The sequence below is a fragment of the Symphalangus syndactylus genome, chromosome 23 (genome assembly GCF_028878055.3).
Source record: "Symphalangus syndactylus isolate Jambi chromosome 23, NHGRI_mSymSyn1-v2.1_pri, whole genome shotgun sequence".
In the NCBI taxonomy this organism is placed as follows: Eukaryota; Metazoa; Chordata; class Mammalia; order Primates; family Hylobatidae; genus Symphalangus; species Symphalangus syndactylus.
The window spans coordinates 70,159,952-70,179,797 of record NC_072445.2 but is presented as its reverse complement, the minus strand read 5'-3'; the positions used below and the strand labels follow the sequence as shown (position 1 = coordinate 70,179,797).

Genomic DNA, 19,846 nt, shown 5'->3' with positions numbered 1-19,846 from the left:
TCTCCAACACCAGTGAATTTGGACAATGCCTCTCACTGTCTCGGTCACACAGGAACTGCAAGAACTAACAGCAGTGCTGATGTAAAAACAGCATGGCTGCCACCAGTGTAGTCGGGTGTGTGGAGCAGTAAAATTTTCCAATAGTGCAAGATGGGAAGGAAAGTCCAGGTAGCATTACACACCAATCAGTGGAACTCATACCTGCCCAGTGATCTTACACCCTTCACAATGGAACAAACATTTTTATATGTGCCAGGAACTCCTGTCGTCTAGAAAACCTAGTCCTGTAATTCTGATGGTGTCTTATAATTTCAAGCATGTTTATTTAAAGTAAATATTGTGCTTTCTCTTATTTCAAAGTGACCATTTGGTCCTTTCCTTGGTACTGACACTTGAGACAGACCACGGAAGTGATTTCTAATCTGCTCTCCGCTTGCTGGGAGTTGGAGAGGTTGGAGGCAGGATAAAAGGAATGCCCCCTCACCTGCTGCCCCACCCACCACAGCACAATTTATTCCAGGAATAAGCAAGTTGAATGAGATTAGGAAGTGAAGCATTAGGGCGCCTGGAAAATTAGGCTAACCCCAAAATGTACAAATTCACAAAGAGACCTAACTACCTCAATTTCAACAGGCTAGAAAATGACGAGATAGGCTGCCAGCTATACCATAACGATGCTACACGGACAGGATCATTAACAGTACCGAAAGCCTGTTCACAGCACCATGCTTGACACCCTATGTGCAGCACACAGAACTGGAAGCTGGGGAATGAGGAAAGAGTTGACGTCAGCACATATCCGTCTCAAGAGCTACTGTCAGCATCTCTTCACCTCCAAGCTGAGTTGGCAGCTTGAAACCAACCCCAATGGGAGTATTTACGCCTTGGAAATTGGGAAATGCTAATATTAGCTTTATTTTTTCTATCTTCTTCTTCTTTTTTTTTTTTTTGAATGCCTGTTGTGAAATATTTGCCAGCCAGCCACTGAGCAAACATTAGTTTCTTTTCCACATCCTGGCCCTTCTGGATATTCCCTAGTGTTCCAAATCCTTAGCTTTCTTCTTTCATTTTGCACATAGTACTTGGGTTAAATCATTGAATCCTGTTTGTTCAACTACCATCTTTATGCTGGTGACTCCCAAATCTGTGTTTCAAAATGTGTCTGCGAATGTAAGACCAATCCTTAAAAATATTTTCGCTAGACATACAATAATGATAGCTAATAATGACAGGAATGTTTCCACTGGACACACAATAATGATAGCTAACAATGACAGGAAGCAGAGATGCTATGCCAGGTGTGATTCTACCACCCTCATGGGTATTAGTTCACCTGCACATGGTTACATTGCTGTAAGATAGGCGCTGTTTTTACCCCCATTTTAGGTTGGAGGCAACTGAGACACAGAGGTCATTCAACTTGACCAGTGTGGCACAGTGGGGACATAGGGAGAGCTAGCAAAACCCATCAGCATGACCCTCAGGAATCTCAAATTCAACATGTTGCAAGTTGAACTGAATGTTCTCATCTCTATGCCTCTCCTTATGCACCAAACATGCTCCTTCATCCATCTGAGGCCAGACATCCGTAAGTCACCAATAACTACTTCCTTTTCCCTATGTAACATATCAAACCTTCCTTGTCCCTTCACCTTCCTCACTTGCCACTCACTCTACCTTCACCAGCAGCCATGTCACCCTTTCATTACTTTATTCCATTACTACACACATTACTGCTGACACGGCTTAACATGCCTACCGTCCATTTCTGGCTGCTCTCCTCTTGCCTCTGGTGTATGTCCCTTCTCGTCCATTCTCTAAACAGATGGCAGATTGCTCTTTAAAAATCTCCTATCGTTCCGTTAAACTCCTGCGATGGCTCACTATTTGACTTCAGAATAAAGACAGATGCCACACTACTGAACAGCAAGTTCATCAGGGGCAGACCTCGTCTACCCTGCAGTCACACCTCTCCAATCTGCACACAGCCACACTGGACCCTGCTTCCTGGGCTGCGGCCTATCTCCTCTCTGAACTCACGCGCTGGCCCTGCGGGGACACACCTGCCTCCCTCCACTCAGCTGCCCACCGCCAGCCTCTGCTTGTCTGGCTACTTCCTGCTCCTCTCTTAAGGCTCCTGTAGCCTCCCCTGGTATTCTCTGCACTCAATTTTTTGGCTTGCTTCCCGTTTTGTGGGCTCTGGCCACACCTGAAGACTCCCACCAGAGCAGTATTATCACACCATCATTTGATCACCTGGACATGTGTCTGTATTTTCCATTCAGTTATAATGTCTAGAAGTACAAGTTTTATTTTTATATCCCTAGGATAAAACAAACATGTGCTCAATAAATGCTTACAGAGGAAGGACTAAAAATTGCTGTCTGAATCAATGACCAGTATCCTTACTACTCAGAGAGGTGGTGCAACACCCCATGGGCAGGCCTGGCTTTGCACAGCACGCAGGACTGTGACAGGGGCTGTGCAAGCTAAAACCCAGCAAGACCATCTAATAATCAATGGGAAAATTACATTTGTTCTGTGATATCCAAAAATGTTTGTTGAAACACTAAAAACACACTTATTGTTGGTTATGAATGAATAACAAAATTTTTTAAAGTACAACTAATATTTAATATACAATTTAAAACATCAGAGATTCAACTTCCTCCTTGTTTAGTCTTGGGAGGGTGTATGTGTCTGGGAATTCATCCATTTCTTCTAGATTTTCTAGTTCATTTGCGTAGAGGTGTTTATAGTATTCTCTGATGATGGTTTGTATTTCTGTGGGATCAGCTGTGATATCCCCTTTATCATTTTTTATTGCATCTATTTGATTCTTCTCTCTTCTTTATTAGTCTTGCTAGCGGTTTATCAATTTTGTTGATCTTTTCAAAAAACAAGCTCCCGGATTCACTGATTTTTTGAAGTGTTTTTTTGTGTCTCTATCTCCTTCAGTTCTGCTCTTAGTTATTTCTTGCCTTCTGCTAGCTTCTGAATGTGTTTGCTCTTGCTTCTCTAGTTCTTTTAACTGTGATGTTAGGGTGTCAATTTTAGATCTTTCCTGCTTTCTCTTGTGGGCATTTAGTGCTATAAATTTCCCTCTACACACTGCTTTAAATGTGTCCCAGAGATTCTGGTATGTTGTGTCTTTGTTCTTGTTGGTTTCAAATAACATCTTTTTTTCTGCCTTCATTTTGTTATGTAACCAGTAGTCATTCAGGAGCAGGCTGTTCAGTTTTCACATAGTTGAGCGGTTTTGAGTGAGTTTCCATCAATGACAGACTGGATTAAGAAAATGTGGCACATATACACCAGGGAATACTATGCAGCCATAAAAAAGGATGAGTTCATGTCCTTCATAGGGACATGGATGAAGCTGGAAACCATCACTCTCAGCAAACTATTGCAAGGACAAAAAACCAAACACCGTATGTTCTCACTCACAGGTGGGAATTGAAGAATGAAGACACTTGGATGCAGGAAGGGGAACATCACACACCGGGGCCTGTCGTGGGGTGGGGGGACGGGGGAGAGATAGCATTAGGAGATATACCTAATGTAAATGACGAGTTAATGGGTGCAGCACACCAACATGGCACATGTATACATATGTAACAAACCTGCACGTTGTGCACATGTACCCTAGAACTTAAAGTATAATAAAAAAAAAAGAATCTCCACACCACAAAAAAAATAAAATAAAACATCAGAAACATTTAAAATTAAAGTGTTATATTTCTTTAGAGAAAAATTTATCAAGAGTGTTTGCCTTCTTTTTTGTTGTAAAATTTACAGTATGAATCAAGCCTCTTTTCTGTGCTCTGACAGATTATCCTGCTCCTTTCTTGCTCCTTTCTAAGTGTGAATCAACTTCTGATATTTTTTCCTTTGCACTGTCCACATCACGAAACATCTCTGAGGTCCTCTGAGCATTGCTTCCTTTGGGACATCTCATGCTTTTCTTCACATTTTCTCACCTTTGTTGGTAAGTTCCCCTCCACCGAGTTACTCCTGAGTCTCAAACAGCAGCAGGACCTACATCCCCACAGCCAGCTATTCCTTCTGTCACTCTCCATTTGTTGGGCTTGCGTTTCACTTCCAGTGTTAAGAGCTTTCTGGTTTTTGACGCACTTTCATCTTTATCAACCAATCCCTTCCCGATCATCCATTTTTGTACAATGTCAGGAGGGTTTGTCACTGGGAGATAAGAAGGCAGCACAACTGCACACTTTGCTGTCTGCTGAGAACTGGTAACAGACGTACAGTGGCTATCGCTGGTGGCCTTTTTTTTTTTTTTTTTTGAGAAGGAGTCTTGCTCTTTCATCCAGGCTGGAGTGCAGTGGGGCGATCTTGGCTCACTGCAGGCTCCGCCCCCCGGGGTTCACGCCATTCTCCTGCCTCAGCCTCCCGCATAGTTGGGACTACAGGCGCCCACCACCTCGCCCGGCTAATTTTTTTGTATTTTTAGTAGAGACGGGGTTTCACGGTGTTAGCCAGGATGGTCTCGATCTCCTGACCTCGTGATCCGCCTGCCTCGGCCTCCCAAAGTGCTGGGATTACAGGCGTGAGCCACCGCGCCCAGCCACACTGGTGGCCTTGAAGGAGGCAGTATGGCTGATCATCTAGAGCACCTGTCATTTACACAGCGACCTGTGAATTAAAGAGCTGGAGGGGAACTGTTCTTTATGCAGCTATGGTGACTGCCCTGTGGGAACTGCAGTTCTGCATGGTGTTGCTGGGGGATGGCTGTTATGAACTGAACCGTGATGACTGAAACCTGTGCCTATCAAAACCACATACGCAGCACGGCCTGCCTGCAGTTCAAAGCACAAGACTGGAGCCAGATTTCTGGATATAAACTGCAGCTCTGCTACTTATTATTTATATAACCTTACGTGGCTCAATTAATCTTCTGGGCTTTAGTTTTTTCATCAATAAAGTGAAGATAATAGCACAAACCTCAAAGGGTTGTTGTGAGGACTAAACACACCTAGACATTTCGAGCAACACCAGCCCCGCAGTAGGCTCCACAAGTGTGAGCCACGACTGCCACAGCTACCACTACAAATACTACACAGCACGTCTACACCTGCACTGTCTAACACAGTAACTACCAGCCACACGGGACTATTTCAATTTAAAGCTGAACTAATTAAAATTAAATAAAAATTTAAAATTCAGTTCCTCAGTTGTACTAGTCACACTGTTCTATATACTTGAGACAGGTAAGAACACAGAGTTGAATATGTATATGTAGCTACATTTTCATCATTGCAGAAATTCTATTGAACAATGCTGTTCTATATACTTGAAACAGGTAAGAACACAGAATTGAATATGTAAATTTGATGTAAATAAACTAACAGTCATCGCTGGCTTGAAATCAAGAAAAAGTTATTAAGTTCAAACACAAACATGAGAAACACACATCATGAAAACAAAAAACAATTTTTTTTAACAATTTCAAAAGAAAGTGTCAAAACTGATAAACTCTGAATAAATGATCTAAGTTTCTTGCAGCCAACAGTATCCTTCAGAAACTCAGCTTAAAAGTCAGAAAGATTGCCCAATTAAAAAAAATCTTTTAAAAAAACTAAAGAAATATCCATATACATTAGTATATAATTATACATAAGGTAAAAAGCATTAGTAATAATCTAAGTGAACTAAATTACGCTCATACTCATTTATTCTTTCCTTCCTTTCTACAATAAAATAAATTCAATTTTCAACAGAACTGACTGAATTTTTGTGACTTTAGTTCTGTGTTTTCACCAGTTCTGCAGTACTGAAGTCCCAGATAACTACGAATCCGCCTGGGCAGGACTCTCTCGGGGCCAGAGCTGCATCCCCTCCGGCTTTGTTCCCAGGCTGGCTTAGCATGGGACTTGACACAACCAGAGTTAAATAAACGTTTGTCAAGTTGACCTGAATTAGGAAAAACATATCCTAAGACAGCAAATATCAACATCATGTTGTTAAAAAATGTTTCTGGAAAAGGGGGAATTGTTATAAAGAAATATATTTTAGGGAAATTTTAATAGCAAAAAGTCCTGATGAATGGTCTCATAAAGAAGTGACCATTTATATTAAGCTGAACTTTATCCAAAAAGAGCAAACTTCAATAGAAAGTTAATACGACACTTTTCTGGAAAAAAAATTTATGGTTATAAAGGAATATATGGAAAAAGGCAATTTTTAATATCCCAAGTCCCAAGGGACGATTTCTCAAACTACTCCTTTAAAGAAAAAAAAAAAAAAATCACATTACCACATTATGCTAAGCCTAACACATGAAACAGACCCTAGAATTTCCCAAACTGGACAAGGATCTCCTTCTCTGAGACCATGATATACTATGTCAACTGTTCCCATAAGCCACCTTTCTAAAATTACTGAAGTAAACGTGTTTTTTATACAGATACCATAGTTTGATAACTTCCCAGGGCAAATAACACCCTTGAGTAGAAAATATCCTCCCAAGATCTTAAACTCTCTGACTATGCTAATAGAGAAACAGCTTCAGTAAGTGTTTGAGTTGAATTCAGAATATCTTCATTTTAACAAAATTGGTGACTTGGTTCTCAAAGACAAAAACAAGGGAAAATCTCAAGGCAATTAAGTAATAATAATCAGAGGAAAAAAAATTAAGTGCTGTTAAATTCCTAAATTTAGAATGAAATCCAAGTACTCAAATGCTACTACCAAGAGAACACTTCTTTCTAGAAAATGCTTTCTTTTAGGGATCACTCAGGTTTGTGAAAAGATATTCACATACAGGCTCAGAACGTTCCACCCATGGGACGAACTTAAGCTGTAAGTGCAAAACTAGCTTCACATCACAGCCTTACACTCATAGAATCTTTAAAGATCTGGTGTGAGGTTTCTTCATTTTTCCAATTATTCTTAACTCTACTTCATGATGAAATCGTATGTTATATTTAAAAATAAGGAGATCCCCATGGGCATTCCTATCAAATGTAAACTATAGGTGTGAAAAGATTTATTTTTAAGCCACTAATATCATAGTAAGGATTAATTCATCTGATCACTTTCTTCTAAATCAACAGGATAAGTGGCTGGGACCTAGGACGTCAGAAAAAGGACAGAAAAGGGAGGTGGACAGAACTCAAAACTTTGTACATAGCCATTTTCCCCGGGCCTATAATTTTTACAAAATATCTCAGATTTAGACACCTTCTTAAATAGCCAGCTGCCTTAAATTCTTTTTTGGAAAAAGGCAAGTTATACACAAATAAATGACCCCTAAGAATCTGTTACTCTTGTGGCTGAGGTTATTTGCATTAACGCTGGGAGACACCTGATGATGGCTCCTCCAGGTTGCTGGTCAGTGACAATCCTGGCTACTGCTTCAGTGCTTTCCTAGCTTTGAAGATGCTGTTTATATGCTGGTTGGTTTTATGGTAGGAAACTTTATTTCTTAAGAAGTATACTGGATTGTTTTCAAATTATGATTTCTCATAAATAAAACGCAAGCAGAAACAGAACATTCATTTTCAATGTTTCTATTCTCCTTCGTGCTCATTAAATCATTACTATTTAGAAATAAATACTAAAATGCAACTTACTGCCTTGTCCCGCGATATCAGGTCCAAGAACTAATTTTAAAGCATGTTGTAAAGTCCATAAATAGTTCTGGGTAGTAGGACAAAACTTACTGTTCAGAACATTCTCCAGTTTCTGCGTCATGGATCCTTCTACTTTTTCCGTTCCATCTGCTTCTAGTTTTTGATGGATGGCTAGAAAAAAAAAAATCTAGTTAAAATGTAGGCCATTTTAATGGGTGGAGATACATTAAATCAAAATGATATTTTTAAACAGCTTTTTAAAATGGTCATATTATTTTCACTGCTGAAAAGGAGCAAAAACATGCTACCCTGTACAAGGTACCCAGCAGACACCAGTCTAAGTTATTCACAGTTTAACACTATTAAAATAGTACCTAACACACATAATCATCTGTTTTCAAGAACAAGTGGTAAAAACAGTTGAATTGAAAAAGAAAAGGGAGACCTGAGGCATCCTGGGTCTCATTACACAGGTTGAGTGTCTCCAATCCGAAAATCCAAAATGCTCCAAAATCTGAAACTTGAAGCACTCACATGACATTCAAAGGAAACGTTCATTGCAGCACTTCGCATTTCAGATGTTCAGATTTGGGATGTTCAACCAGTAACTAGGTAATGCAAATACTTAAAAATCTAAAAAAAATCTGAAATCTGAAACACTGCTGGGTCCCAAGCATTTCAGATAATTGGTCAGAAAATGCTGAGTAAATTCGGTACTCAAATGCACTACGAATAGACACTCAATACCTGCTAATATCTACCTCTCTGCTCCTTTTAATTAGTTTCTAATTATGATCTTATTATTTTTCATCTTTTTTTCTTTTTGTAAGCCACCTCAAATTTTCTTTGAAATTCTAAAATAAACAGACTGCTCCTCTATCAAAGAAACAGATTCAGAGAAAGAGAGTATATTTGGGGAAGAACCCAGCTACTGTAGTTGAATTGTCTTGGTTGACTCGGAGTGAGGAGAAAGTAATTTCTGTAATGTTTCAAAATTTGAATTGTGTGGTAACAGTGACATAAAATGTTTCTACATACCAGAGCTGAAACTGGGGTTCAACTTACTAAGTGAAACGGAAAGGAACTTCCTTCCCTCTCTGTAAGGAAAGGAGACCGACTACGCCTAAGCATTAGAAAGCTGAACTGAAAAAACTTCCATGCTGTATGTGTGTGGATCTGCTCTCCCTCTCGGTTTAAATGCTGCTGTGATGTTCTGACAGTCCTGGCTGAGAAGGACACCTGGCACCCACTGCAGCTTCACCGAGCAGGCACCCACTGCAGCTTCACCGAGCAGGCACCCACTGCAGCTTCACCAATCTGGCACCCACTGCAGCTTCACCAAGCGTTCACCCACTGCAGCTTCACCGAGCGGGCACCCACTGCAGCTTCACCGAGCGGGCACCCACTGCAGCTTCACCGAGCCGGCACCCACTGCAGCTTCACCGAGCCGGCACCCACTGCAGCTGCACCGAGCGGGCACCCACTGCAGCTGCACCGAGCGGGCACCCACTGCAGCTGCACTCAGCGGGCACCCACTGCAGCTTCACAGAGCCGGCACCCACTGCAGCTTCACCGAGCGGGCACCCACTGCAGCTTCACTGAGCGGGCACCCACTGCAGCTGCGAGCGGGCACCCACCGCAGCTGCACCGAGCGGGCACCCACCGCAGCTTCACAGAGCGGGCACCCACTGCAGCTTCACAGAGCGGGCACCCACCGCAGCTTCACAGAGCGGGCACCCACTGCAGCTGCACCGAGCGGGCACCCACTGCAGCTGCACCGAGCGGGCACCCACTGCAGCTTCACAGAGCGGGCACCCACTGCAGCTGCACCGAGCAGGCACTGCACTGAGATGTCACACCCCACAGTAGCCCTGCTCCACAGGTTGCTTTCTAAGTCAAAATTAGCATTAAAAGAAATCATGTAGCCACATTTTCTGATGCTGACAAAACCCATCACTGATGAGCAGGTGAAGATGAGGTGACCCTGGTCCCCCGGCTCAGTTTACAGCCCTTTTTGCTGACAGACTAACTTCCTCCACCCATCTCCACCACAGCTGAGCCACTGTCAAGCTGTCAGCCAAGCATGAGAACCGAGAGACGCTGGGATCTGATAAGGGCAAATCCTATTTTCCAGAAAATTAAACCAAATAACCCAAACGTCTGGTTCACTTGACCTTTTATTTTCTCTGAAAACATTTTTAAGTAGAATAACTCAATAAGCAACTTGGTATATGATCATAGGTTTGTTATTGTTTCTAATCTATTAAAACTTAAATATGTGAAGCAGTTGAACATTAGAAGTTTGTATTTGATAAACAAAAAAAAGTATGTATAACAGTACTCCTCAAAGAAAAATCAAGGTTATAGAAAGACTGCCTGTTAGTTCACTACAATTATTTGATCATTTTAACACTCAAATAAAATGTAGATGTCAAATTTGCAATTACAATAAGAAATTCATAACATCCATCCATGCATTTATATAAATGCCATTGTTAAACGAGGCACCAAGGAATAATGTCTGTGTAGGGTAGTATCTAAAGGATCCAGTGTTGGGCACAGAAGCATGTACATGCTCTAACCAATCTATGTTAATGCTAGCCTGTGTGAGACGGGAATATTCAAGCCAGATCACAGATGAGCACAATACTTTAGGCTTTGGGGGCCACATACGGCCTCTATCACATATTCTTCTTTTTTTGTTTTTAGCATGGGAAAGCACAGCCGTGCTTAGCTCCTGGCCTGTACAAAGGCTGTGGCCTAATTTGGCTCACATGCTGACCTCTGAGTAGGATTATATATACTAAAGCAGGAGAAGAGGAAGGGTTAGTGTGAGATGTATTAATATTCTAAATTGATAAAGAGCCCTTCAAACATTTAGTTTCTATTTCTTATTTTACCAAACTTTTATTAGAGTAGACAGATCATATATAAATTATATTTAAACTGGTTAAGTAATCTGTGGTTCCTTTTCTTCCCAAATTATCCTAAAGAAAATCAACAAATAATAAAATAATTGCAACTATTACACAGAAGACTAACAGGAATGATTCTCACTTAGATAACTGAGTCCTAGAAAATGACACCTACCTGAATTATCTTCATACATCAATAGACACTAACAACAGAATGTGTCAAAAAATCAATTACGGCTCAAGCCACGCAGTTAAGCAGCAGCAATAAAAGGAACAGGGGAAGGAAGACGAATAAGATGAAGAGTGCAGGGAGCAACAAGTATAATTTACTCTGTTGCGGCTTTTTACTCTAGTGTATCATAACGAATATTCATTCATAGAGTTTTGACCCACAGTTGTTCTTGAAAGGAGCAAGTGACAGTGCTGGACTTGCTGCTAAAAACAAGAGATTATACAGGTCACTAACTGCACAAGCTCAAGGGGCATTCAGAGAAATCGCTACCAAAACAAAGGAGGCGCCCAGAGGCACCGAGGAACTCAGGAAGGCTTTTCACACTACAGACAGCTCCAGGAACCTCACCACCACCCAGGAGCACCAGCGCGAGCAGCATCTGCTGACAATCACAGGTCATGCCCACTTCAACGGAACAGAAGGGAATGACAGAGGGAAGGCCATGGCAAATGAAGTCTGGTGCTAGAAACATTTTTGCAGAATACAGAAAAAAACTGTACTAAACATAGCAAGGTTGCTATTGGCAGGTGCTATGCCAGACACACTTCTTGTCAAGTTCTAATTAAAATACCTGTGGGGACACACAGGAAGAAACAAAACTGACAATGGCATAAAAACTTAAGGATGAACAAAAGCTACTAATGGCATACCGGGTTGTGAGGGACTGAAAAAAAACAGACTCGGACTAGGTATGAAATAGTCCACTGGATGGAACTGAAGAATGCAGATGATGTAAAAAAAAAAAAAAAAAGAAAAAGAAAAACAACAACAAAAGAGCAGAGAAAGGCTCTGATTTGTACCTGTCCCCTGTGCCCAACTCTGGAACACAAGGATGGCACAGACCAGAAACATCTTTCAATGTTTCTGTAACTATCTTCAGGACTACAGTTCTGTTCCCCCATTTTTCTTAACCACACAGCTCGTTTCCTTTGATAACCATTTAGAGAACAATTTCCCCACATCCCAGAATGGCAGGAAAACAGAAGGAAACCGGGAGGAGGCATCCACTGCTGGTCAACTCAGAGCAAAGGCTCTCAGAATAGCATTTGGACAGCATCAGGAGATATACCTAATGTTAAATGACGAGTTGATGGGTGCAGCACACCAACATGGCACATGTATACATATGTAACAAACCTGCCCGTAGTACACATGTACCCTAAAACTTAAAGTATAATAAAAAAAAATAAAATAAAATGATAAAAAACAAAAATCCTGACACATGTAGCAACACAAGACACATGCCAGAAGAAAAATTTCTAAAAGGTTACAAAGAATATTACAAATAATATATCAAGCAAATGCATATAAAAGGAAGGGTATAAAATGTTAATATTATGTTATTATGCATCAAAGAATTCAATCTTGCCCCCCAAAAGGTCTGGCCTTTGCCCTTAGGTCCTGGGAGGTAATCTCTAAACTCTTGAAATGTTCTGCCTGATAAGAGTGTCTTTGTTTGCCTGTGGACCACGGGCCACACTAGACAATCTGACAATGGAATTTACGGTGGGGACTTAGGGTCACTCAATATCAGCCTGATCTGAGGGAATGAAGATTGAAGTCAGCCTTGACCATGTCTATGTGACGGGGCCCTACTAAAGACTCTGGATCTGGACAACAAGGTGTGGGTAGCTTCCTTGGATGTTACCAGGAAAGTCAGTGATGCCTGCAATTCCACTGGGAGACTCTGGAAGCTCCATGGATGAAAATTTCCTAGACCTGCTCCATGAATCTCTATCCCTGGCTGACTATAACCTGTAATTTCCCTGGAATGAACCATAACTCTGAGTACAACAGCTCTCACTGAGTTCTGTGAGTCCTTCTAGCAAAACACCAAACTGAGGGTAATCTTGGGGACTACTTATAAATATATTATCATCAAGAGAATCTAAACCATCAAAAGTGACAAAGTAAATACACGCTTTACAGATGAAGAAAAGCTGACAGAATCCAAATAAGAAGGAGATTTGTCTGTCATGTTTAATATAAATAAGCTATATTTAGATAATATAATTAATCAGGCATTGATACTGTATCAAATAGTGAACTCTGAAGAAAACACATTCGTCCGTCCTTTTTAATTTTTGGCATACTTACAAAAACTTAAATATATATTAAGAAACATATTCTCTGTTCACAATACTATAAGAACAGAGACTATGAAAACAAAAATTTACTGAAAACTACTAAGGAGGAAAATTAAAATTACACATTTTAAAAACACAAAAAAGATATTGCTGAAGAATCAATGTTAAAAAAATCACACAGAACATACAAATACTAAACAGATAATGAAAGGGCCTATAACATGAATTTTGAATGATTTAAAAATTAGAATGCAATGCTAATAAAACATGACAATCTTGATAAAATAGAGAATTTCAGGGAAAACAAACCAAAATAAAGCAGAGAGAGTAGAGGTTTGAAAAGTATACGTGTGTGTGTGTGTGTGTGTGTGTGTGTGTATGTGTATACACACATATTTATCTATCTGTCTCACCTGTTGGTTCCCAATCCCCCCTTGAAGCTACTGATCCACTGCACTGTCTCTTCAGGAGACCCAGACACTAATGCACTCCTGCCTGGTGTGATGAGATAGGAAGCACAGTACTATCCGTGCCTAAAAGTGTTGAATCTTATCTAATATCCAATGAGATGAGTCCAAGCAATTTAATGGGAAGAAAAATAAGTTAAATGACACCATGAGGAAGTCATCAGTCAAATTCAGAGTGGGGGATATCTTCCAGGACAAATGACCTTGTTTCTTCAACAAATCAACGGCATGAAAAACCAGAAACAGGCTGGGCGTGGAAATTAGCCGGGCGTGGTGGTGTGCACCTGTAATCCCAGCTACTTGGGAGGCAGAGGTTGCAGTAAGCTGAGATCGCGCCACTGCACTCCAGCCTGGGCAAAAGAGTGAGACTCCATCTCAAAAAAAAAAAAAAAAAAAAAATAGAAAAACCAGAAACAGGGTAAGAAAGGTGAGGGGATGGTTTTAGTTTAAAAGAGGCTTAAAAGATTTAAAAATTAAGTGAAATGCCTGAATTTTATTTGAATCTTGATTTGGACATATCAACTATAAAAAAAAAAGTTGGGGGATAATTTGAGAAATCTGAACTGGGCATGAGATGATATTAAACAATTACTGCTAATTTGGTTAACCATGATAGTATCATTGTGATTACGCACATAAATGTCCTTACCCTTACCTGGAGATTGACACTCAGGTATTTAGGAGGAAATCATGCTGCTTGAGATTTGCTTTAAAATACATCAGCAAAATGCAAACAAACCAACCTCAGAAGCAAGCATAAAAAAGAGTAATAATTGTTAAATCCAGGTGATAGGTATACAGAAGCTGATTATACTTTCATGTCCACTTTTCACATTTGAAAATTTTCATAATAGAAAAGTAAAAACAGCTTCCCCGAGGAACTTCACATATCGGCTCTGTCAGATTTGAACCATATAATTCCTAGTCCACGCAGTCCACCGACAGCACACAGAGCAACGCAGAGATCCACACATTACCATGTAACAGTAACACTCAAACCTGACCAAAAAAGCCTTTGACAGAACTACAGATCAATTTCATTTAAGACCACAGTTAGAAAAAGTTATAAAAAGCTATTAGGCTGGAAGCGGTGGCTCTCGCCTGTAATCCAGCACTTTGGGAGGCCAAGGATCACGAGGTCAGATCAAGACCATCCTGGTCCAACATGGTGAAACCCCGTCTCTACTAAAATACAAAAAATTAGCCAGGTGTGGTGGTGCACGCCTGTAGTCCCAGCTACTCTGGAGGCTGAGGCAGGGGAATTGCCTGAACCCAGGAGGCAGAGGTTACAGTGAGCCGAGATCGTGCCACTGCACTCAAGCCTGGTGACAGAGCAAGACTCCTTCTCAAAAAAAAAAGAAAAAAAAAGGTGTTAATACTGTAGTAAATTAACATATCACTTAGAGGCGTGCAACAGGTTTTACCTAAAGAATAAAAGGTTTCTAGCACACACTATTCTACATACAATATAAACCCAACTTTGTCATAGGTACTCATATAAGAGAAGATAAAAGGAAATACATTAAAATGTTAATGTGATTATATCTACAATAGACGTTCTTGCTAATTATCTGTTTAGTGTTTTCTATAATATGCATTTCCTTTATTTCAAAAAACATAAAAGCTAAATACGTGTGTCTAAAGTTTTCAAATTTACTATTACAATCGATTCCTATATGCCATAAGGTCATTTGTTCATTAGTAGCTGGTCAGCATTATCTTTATTAAACTTTCAGTTGCTAACATATTTCTAGGGTGAATGACTAATAAATGTGACTACATAAATTTAGTGTACCAAATAAAACTTCTTAAGATCTGCTAAGAGTGAAGCCATTTACAGAAGCAAAAAGCATAAAAACAAATATATATGCACATGTAAATATATTTTTTAAAAAGGGTGGAGAGAGAAGTCAAACCTGTCTTGTTGCTAAGATAAATCATTCTAATTACAATAATTTGTGGGAAACATTTGTGCAGCTACTGGGCATATGACTAACCACCTTTACTTGATTTATACTAAACTCTGTTCACACATGCTCAGGTTTTCTTCCTGACATGGTAAGATTAACTATTGGTAATTTAGAGAGAACAGCAATAAGCACAAAGAAAGAATGGCGCACCATCAAGAAACATAAGGCACACATATTGATCAGGAAGAGCACCTACCTTCTCTGTTCCCTCTTAGACACTCACATTTTACCCCTTCAAAAACCTAACTTCTACCTGCAAGGAAGAAGCTGCATCATACACACATTTAATGTGTTGGAGGTCAATTAAGTACATATGGCACAGGAAGAGGGGGACTTGCTTATTTATTTATTTATTTATTTAGAGACAGAGTCTCGCTCTGTCACCCAGGCTGGGGTGCAGGGGCGCGATCTCGGCTACTGCAACCTCCGCCTCCCATGCTCAAGCAATTCTCCAGCCTCAGCCTCCCAAGGAGCTAGGACTACAGGCACCCACTATGCCTGGCTAATTTTTTGTATTTTTAGTAGAGACGGGGGAGGGGGACTTTTAAAACAATAAAAGAATGTCTATACTTTAGGAATAAAAATAATTTTTAAAATTTACCTTCCTGAATTGAAGAAGATGTGGCCTCAATGTACGGTTAGAGTTATGGATACTTAAGCTACATGGGTACTTAGTTTTAAGTATCTTAGCTATTAAAAAGAATTGAGTTAACTTTATTAATATAGATTACTTTCTACTAAATAGCAATAAACTTTTACTAATTAAAAGCAGTTTTATAAAAAAAAATTCTACCAACATCTTGCATTAAAATGTCTAAAGCTATGACATCTGTACTCCATACATCGTCCCTCCCACACACAGATGGCACCGTGACAGCTACCTGCGTGCATGTGTGGGGGCCTGTGCTATCAGGGCTGAAGAGACCAGTATCCTGTCATCCTTTCCAAAGTGAACACACAATAGGTTGCATTTACAGCATTAGTCACATATGTAAGATATTGGTGGTTGTGCATTGGGATTTAATTTCATATCAGCCCTGGAGTGTGGACATCACAGAGAGTTAAAGTAGTCTCCCATTTCACACATGTAAGATGGGTTAACAAAAGCCTCAGAGATAAATTTTTAAAGTACCAAGTCTTCAAAGAGATGCCAGCCTACTCTGCAACAAATATTTATAGCACATTTTAGATCTCTACTTTGATAAAAACAGACCGAATGTCACACCCTGTAAACACCGTGCAGGCAGTGCTGGGTTTCCATGGTGGAAGCTGCCAGCACACAGCTCTAAGGATCGCCTTACCTGAGAGGGCATCCTGTGCTTCAAAGAATGTACTGAGACCGCCTTTCACATAGGCCAGGCTGCCCTCGCTCTTCTTGTTAGCCTGTCTCTTTAGGTTGGTGACTGCCATTTTGAGCTGCTCAAAACTGAAATGAAATAAAGAAACCAAAGTTTGACACTTCTAACATGCAAGAAAGAAAAAAGAATTCCTTCATTGGAAAACACTTAATATGCTAAAACCGATGCTAGGTAGCACACAGATTAATATCATATGAAGCCAGATGAAATCAAAAAGCTTTCAAATTGTTACATAGATCTAAACCTTTTATTTATTACGAATGCCTAAATTACAACAGCTCCAAGACTTTTGGAGCCCTCAATGGTAATTCCAAATACATCAGACCCCTAAGTAGTAAATGTGTAGATGTTTTTATAACCTATATATAATATATACAATTTACCAGATAAAGAGTTTTGAATATCCTGTACTAGATAAGAAGACACAGATCATCCAGTGATAGACAACATTTCAGAGGTGTAAATGCTTTGTACATTCATTGAAGCATTGTGGAACACTGAGCATAATGTTATACTTATCAATATCCAGGCCTCTGTCCTTAGTAATAAAATTACATAAATCCTGTGGGTCAATTCACAACTTAAACAACTAGGAAGACCACAATATCTTATCTCAATATCTAAAGCAGAGAAAACTAAAGACAGGCCTCTGTATTTCAGAAGTTTTAGGTCCATTTGAGCTAAGAAAATCGGCTATAAAACTTTAAACGTATTCTTGATAGACCTACACAAGAAACAGAGCTCAATTCTGACTTATAGAAATTTTACATCTGTAATGTAAAATCAGAATCATCTTCTACAATGAAAAAACTCATCTTGGACATTTGCTTTAAAAAGCAATCAGATTAAATTTACCCTATGTATTAAAATGCCAACTTTTCCTCATGTTTTCTAGTAATGCTTTTCACCCTAATAAATGAATGAAACATTTATATTAAGGCATATTTTAACACACTAATTTATCAACAATTTAAGTTTTAAGCAATAAACCATTGATTTATCCAAACATTTTTTGCTGAATATAATTATTTTAAATCAATCTTGCAAATAAGCTACAAACCTGCTCTTGTACAGAGTAAAATGTAATTAGAAGACAAAAGGGAACCTTCAAATTGGATATATGACCTTGTCTACTTTTTTGCTAATTTTCAGCCAGGTCCTTACATGATGATAAGCCAACTCATCTTCCTTTGCCCTCTGGTCAGAGAAGGCAGTGTGTTCCATGTTTTACACGAGAACTTGAAATTTTTATGTTATTTGAGTAGGGAGAGATCACATTCATACACGTCAGTTTAAGTCCCCAGCTAAGACTCCATAAATTTTTAATAACCTGCACCAATAATGAAATATATTGAACATAAAATGACAGCAGGAAATGAGAGACCTCTAAAGAATCATCCCATTGTACAAATAGTGAAACACCCTGAGATGTTCACGGGGCAAACGCAAAGTCAAAGAGCTCGCAGACCTAAAACAACGTTAACTGTATGCAGAGACAGACCTAAAACCCGAGTTACCGTGTAATTCCATCTTTAGCATCTGAGTGAAACCCTTCACAGCTGACAGTCCCATATCCACTAACCTGGTGTTCGAGTGATTCTCTATAAGATACCAGGCAGCTGAAAAATTCTCACTCGTAAAATCAGCACTCATTCCATGGAACAGCATTTCTAAGTCCTTCTGGGAAAATTTACTTCTGAGGGGAAAAAGAGTTTAAAATATATTTCAATGGTTATTATGACAAAAATGGAACAGGTATCACTAAGTATCCAGTATAACACATATGAATACAAACCATTACAATAATACATATTAATCACACATTATCCAGAACGTGTTTGTATATATGTACAAAATATATTTCCCACATCATGGCTGATTTTTCTATCAGGTAAACTTTGATTTTTTATAGAAAAGATAGGAAACTAGTTGAAATACAGAAATTACATCAATAAAAGAATATAAGGTTTAAAGAGGATTAAGACATCAGGCTGAGTTGACGGTTTTATTAAACCTATCAAAATATGACATCAATCCCCATTCAATGTACAAAAATCAAAATTTGAATACACTGAAATTCTAAAATATTAAATCACTTTGTTAAAATGATTTTTGTTAAAACCTATATGAAAGTTGTTTTAAGACATACTGTCCAAGAAATCATCAAAGTACTAATAAAACCACATCTAATCACAAAGCACTCACATTTGCGTCCATGTCTAGAATGACTTTAAGAAAAGCTTGTGATAACAACAGGGTATATACATAATCTGCTGCTCCTCATCTTGCCTACTGACTTCTGGATCAATTCATTTATATATTCGTTGGAATACTAATCAAGTATCGACTACAGGTCAAGTTCCATGCTGGGATGCCAGATGTGCCCACCGAGGCTCACAACCTGGCAGCCTTTGGGGGCCCCCACTGCCCCATTTGCAGGATGAAACCCAAGCAGGTCTACGAACTGAATGTGCTTGTCTCTCAGGGCTCATTTCTGCCACTCTAGGCCTGAAACCTGACGCTTCGGCAGCCTCAAAGGGACAACACTGTCCCACATGTTGGTCTCCACCATCTTGGTGTTTACTTTGTTCGTCTGATTTGCCGTCCCCTCTAAGATGTGTCCCCTACCCCAAAACACTGGACAAGCCCAACTCATAAGGTGTAAACCAGACACAGATCATTTGATAGGGTAGTATCTCTTTAACACTTACGCAGTGGGGAAAACACTCCTACCCCAAAAGAATTTTAATGTGGGTAGGTCCAGTGACTTTGGTACTCCCTGGGAGAGTCTTGCTGTCCCCTCATTACAAACACAGCCTCAATTCAGAAATGAGGCAGCTGAGTCCGTGATCCACACTCCAACTTCACCCAAAGGTAACATTTTTTTCTTCCCTCTTCCCAGCCAAGGTCAATAGCTAATAGGCTGCTTGCTCGTTTGGGGGAAAAATGGCAGCTCTGTCGTAGAGGTTAAGGGTGGGATGGATAGAGGGACAAGAATGGAATGTCCTTCGGGGCCTGTGCCTGGTACTGCCACAGGGGGCCTGTGCTCTCTGCCTGCCAGGTATTCGAACCAACTTGAGTCTGGTGGGCATTTTCACGGGTTCCCTAAAGGGCTCTGGAGGACTCCTCCAGCCATGACTCATGGATGCATCTGCTTCCTACGGCCACTCCTCAGCCTCCAAGGGTCTCTCAGTCTTGCTGCAGACACTCCCTGCCAGAGCCCCT

At 40.0% G+C, this 19,846-nt stretch overlaps 1 protein-coding gene across 8 annotated transcripts in view; it reads right to left on the bottom strand.

Moving 5' to 3' along the window:
• EXOC2 (exocyst complex component 2) overlaps nucleotides 1-19,846 on the bottom strand; it is a 200,575-nt gene that overhangs the window by 113,497 nt on the left and 67,232 nt on the right. For all 8 annotated transcript variants that reach the window (XM_055264364.2, XM_063633017.1, XM_055264365.2 and 5 more), the window contains exons 5-7: nucleotides 18,204-18,317; nucleotides 16,565-16,689; nucleotides 7,683-7,763 (exon numbers count right to left, since the gene is read on the bottom strand). In XM_055264364.2, the coding sequence (XP_055120339.1) occupies nucleotides 7,683-7,763; nucleotides 16,565-16,689; nucleotides 18,204-18,317 (320 nt within the window). The remainder of the gene's footprint in view (nucleotides 1-7,682; nucleotides 7,764-16,564; nucleotides 16,690-18,203; nucleotides 18,318-19,846) is intronic.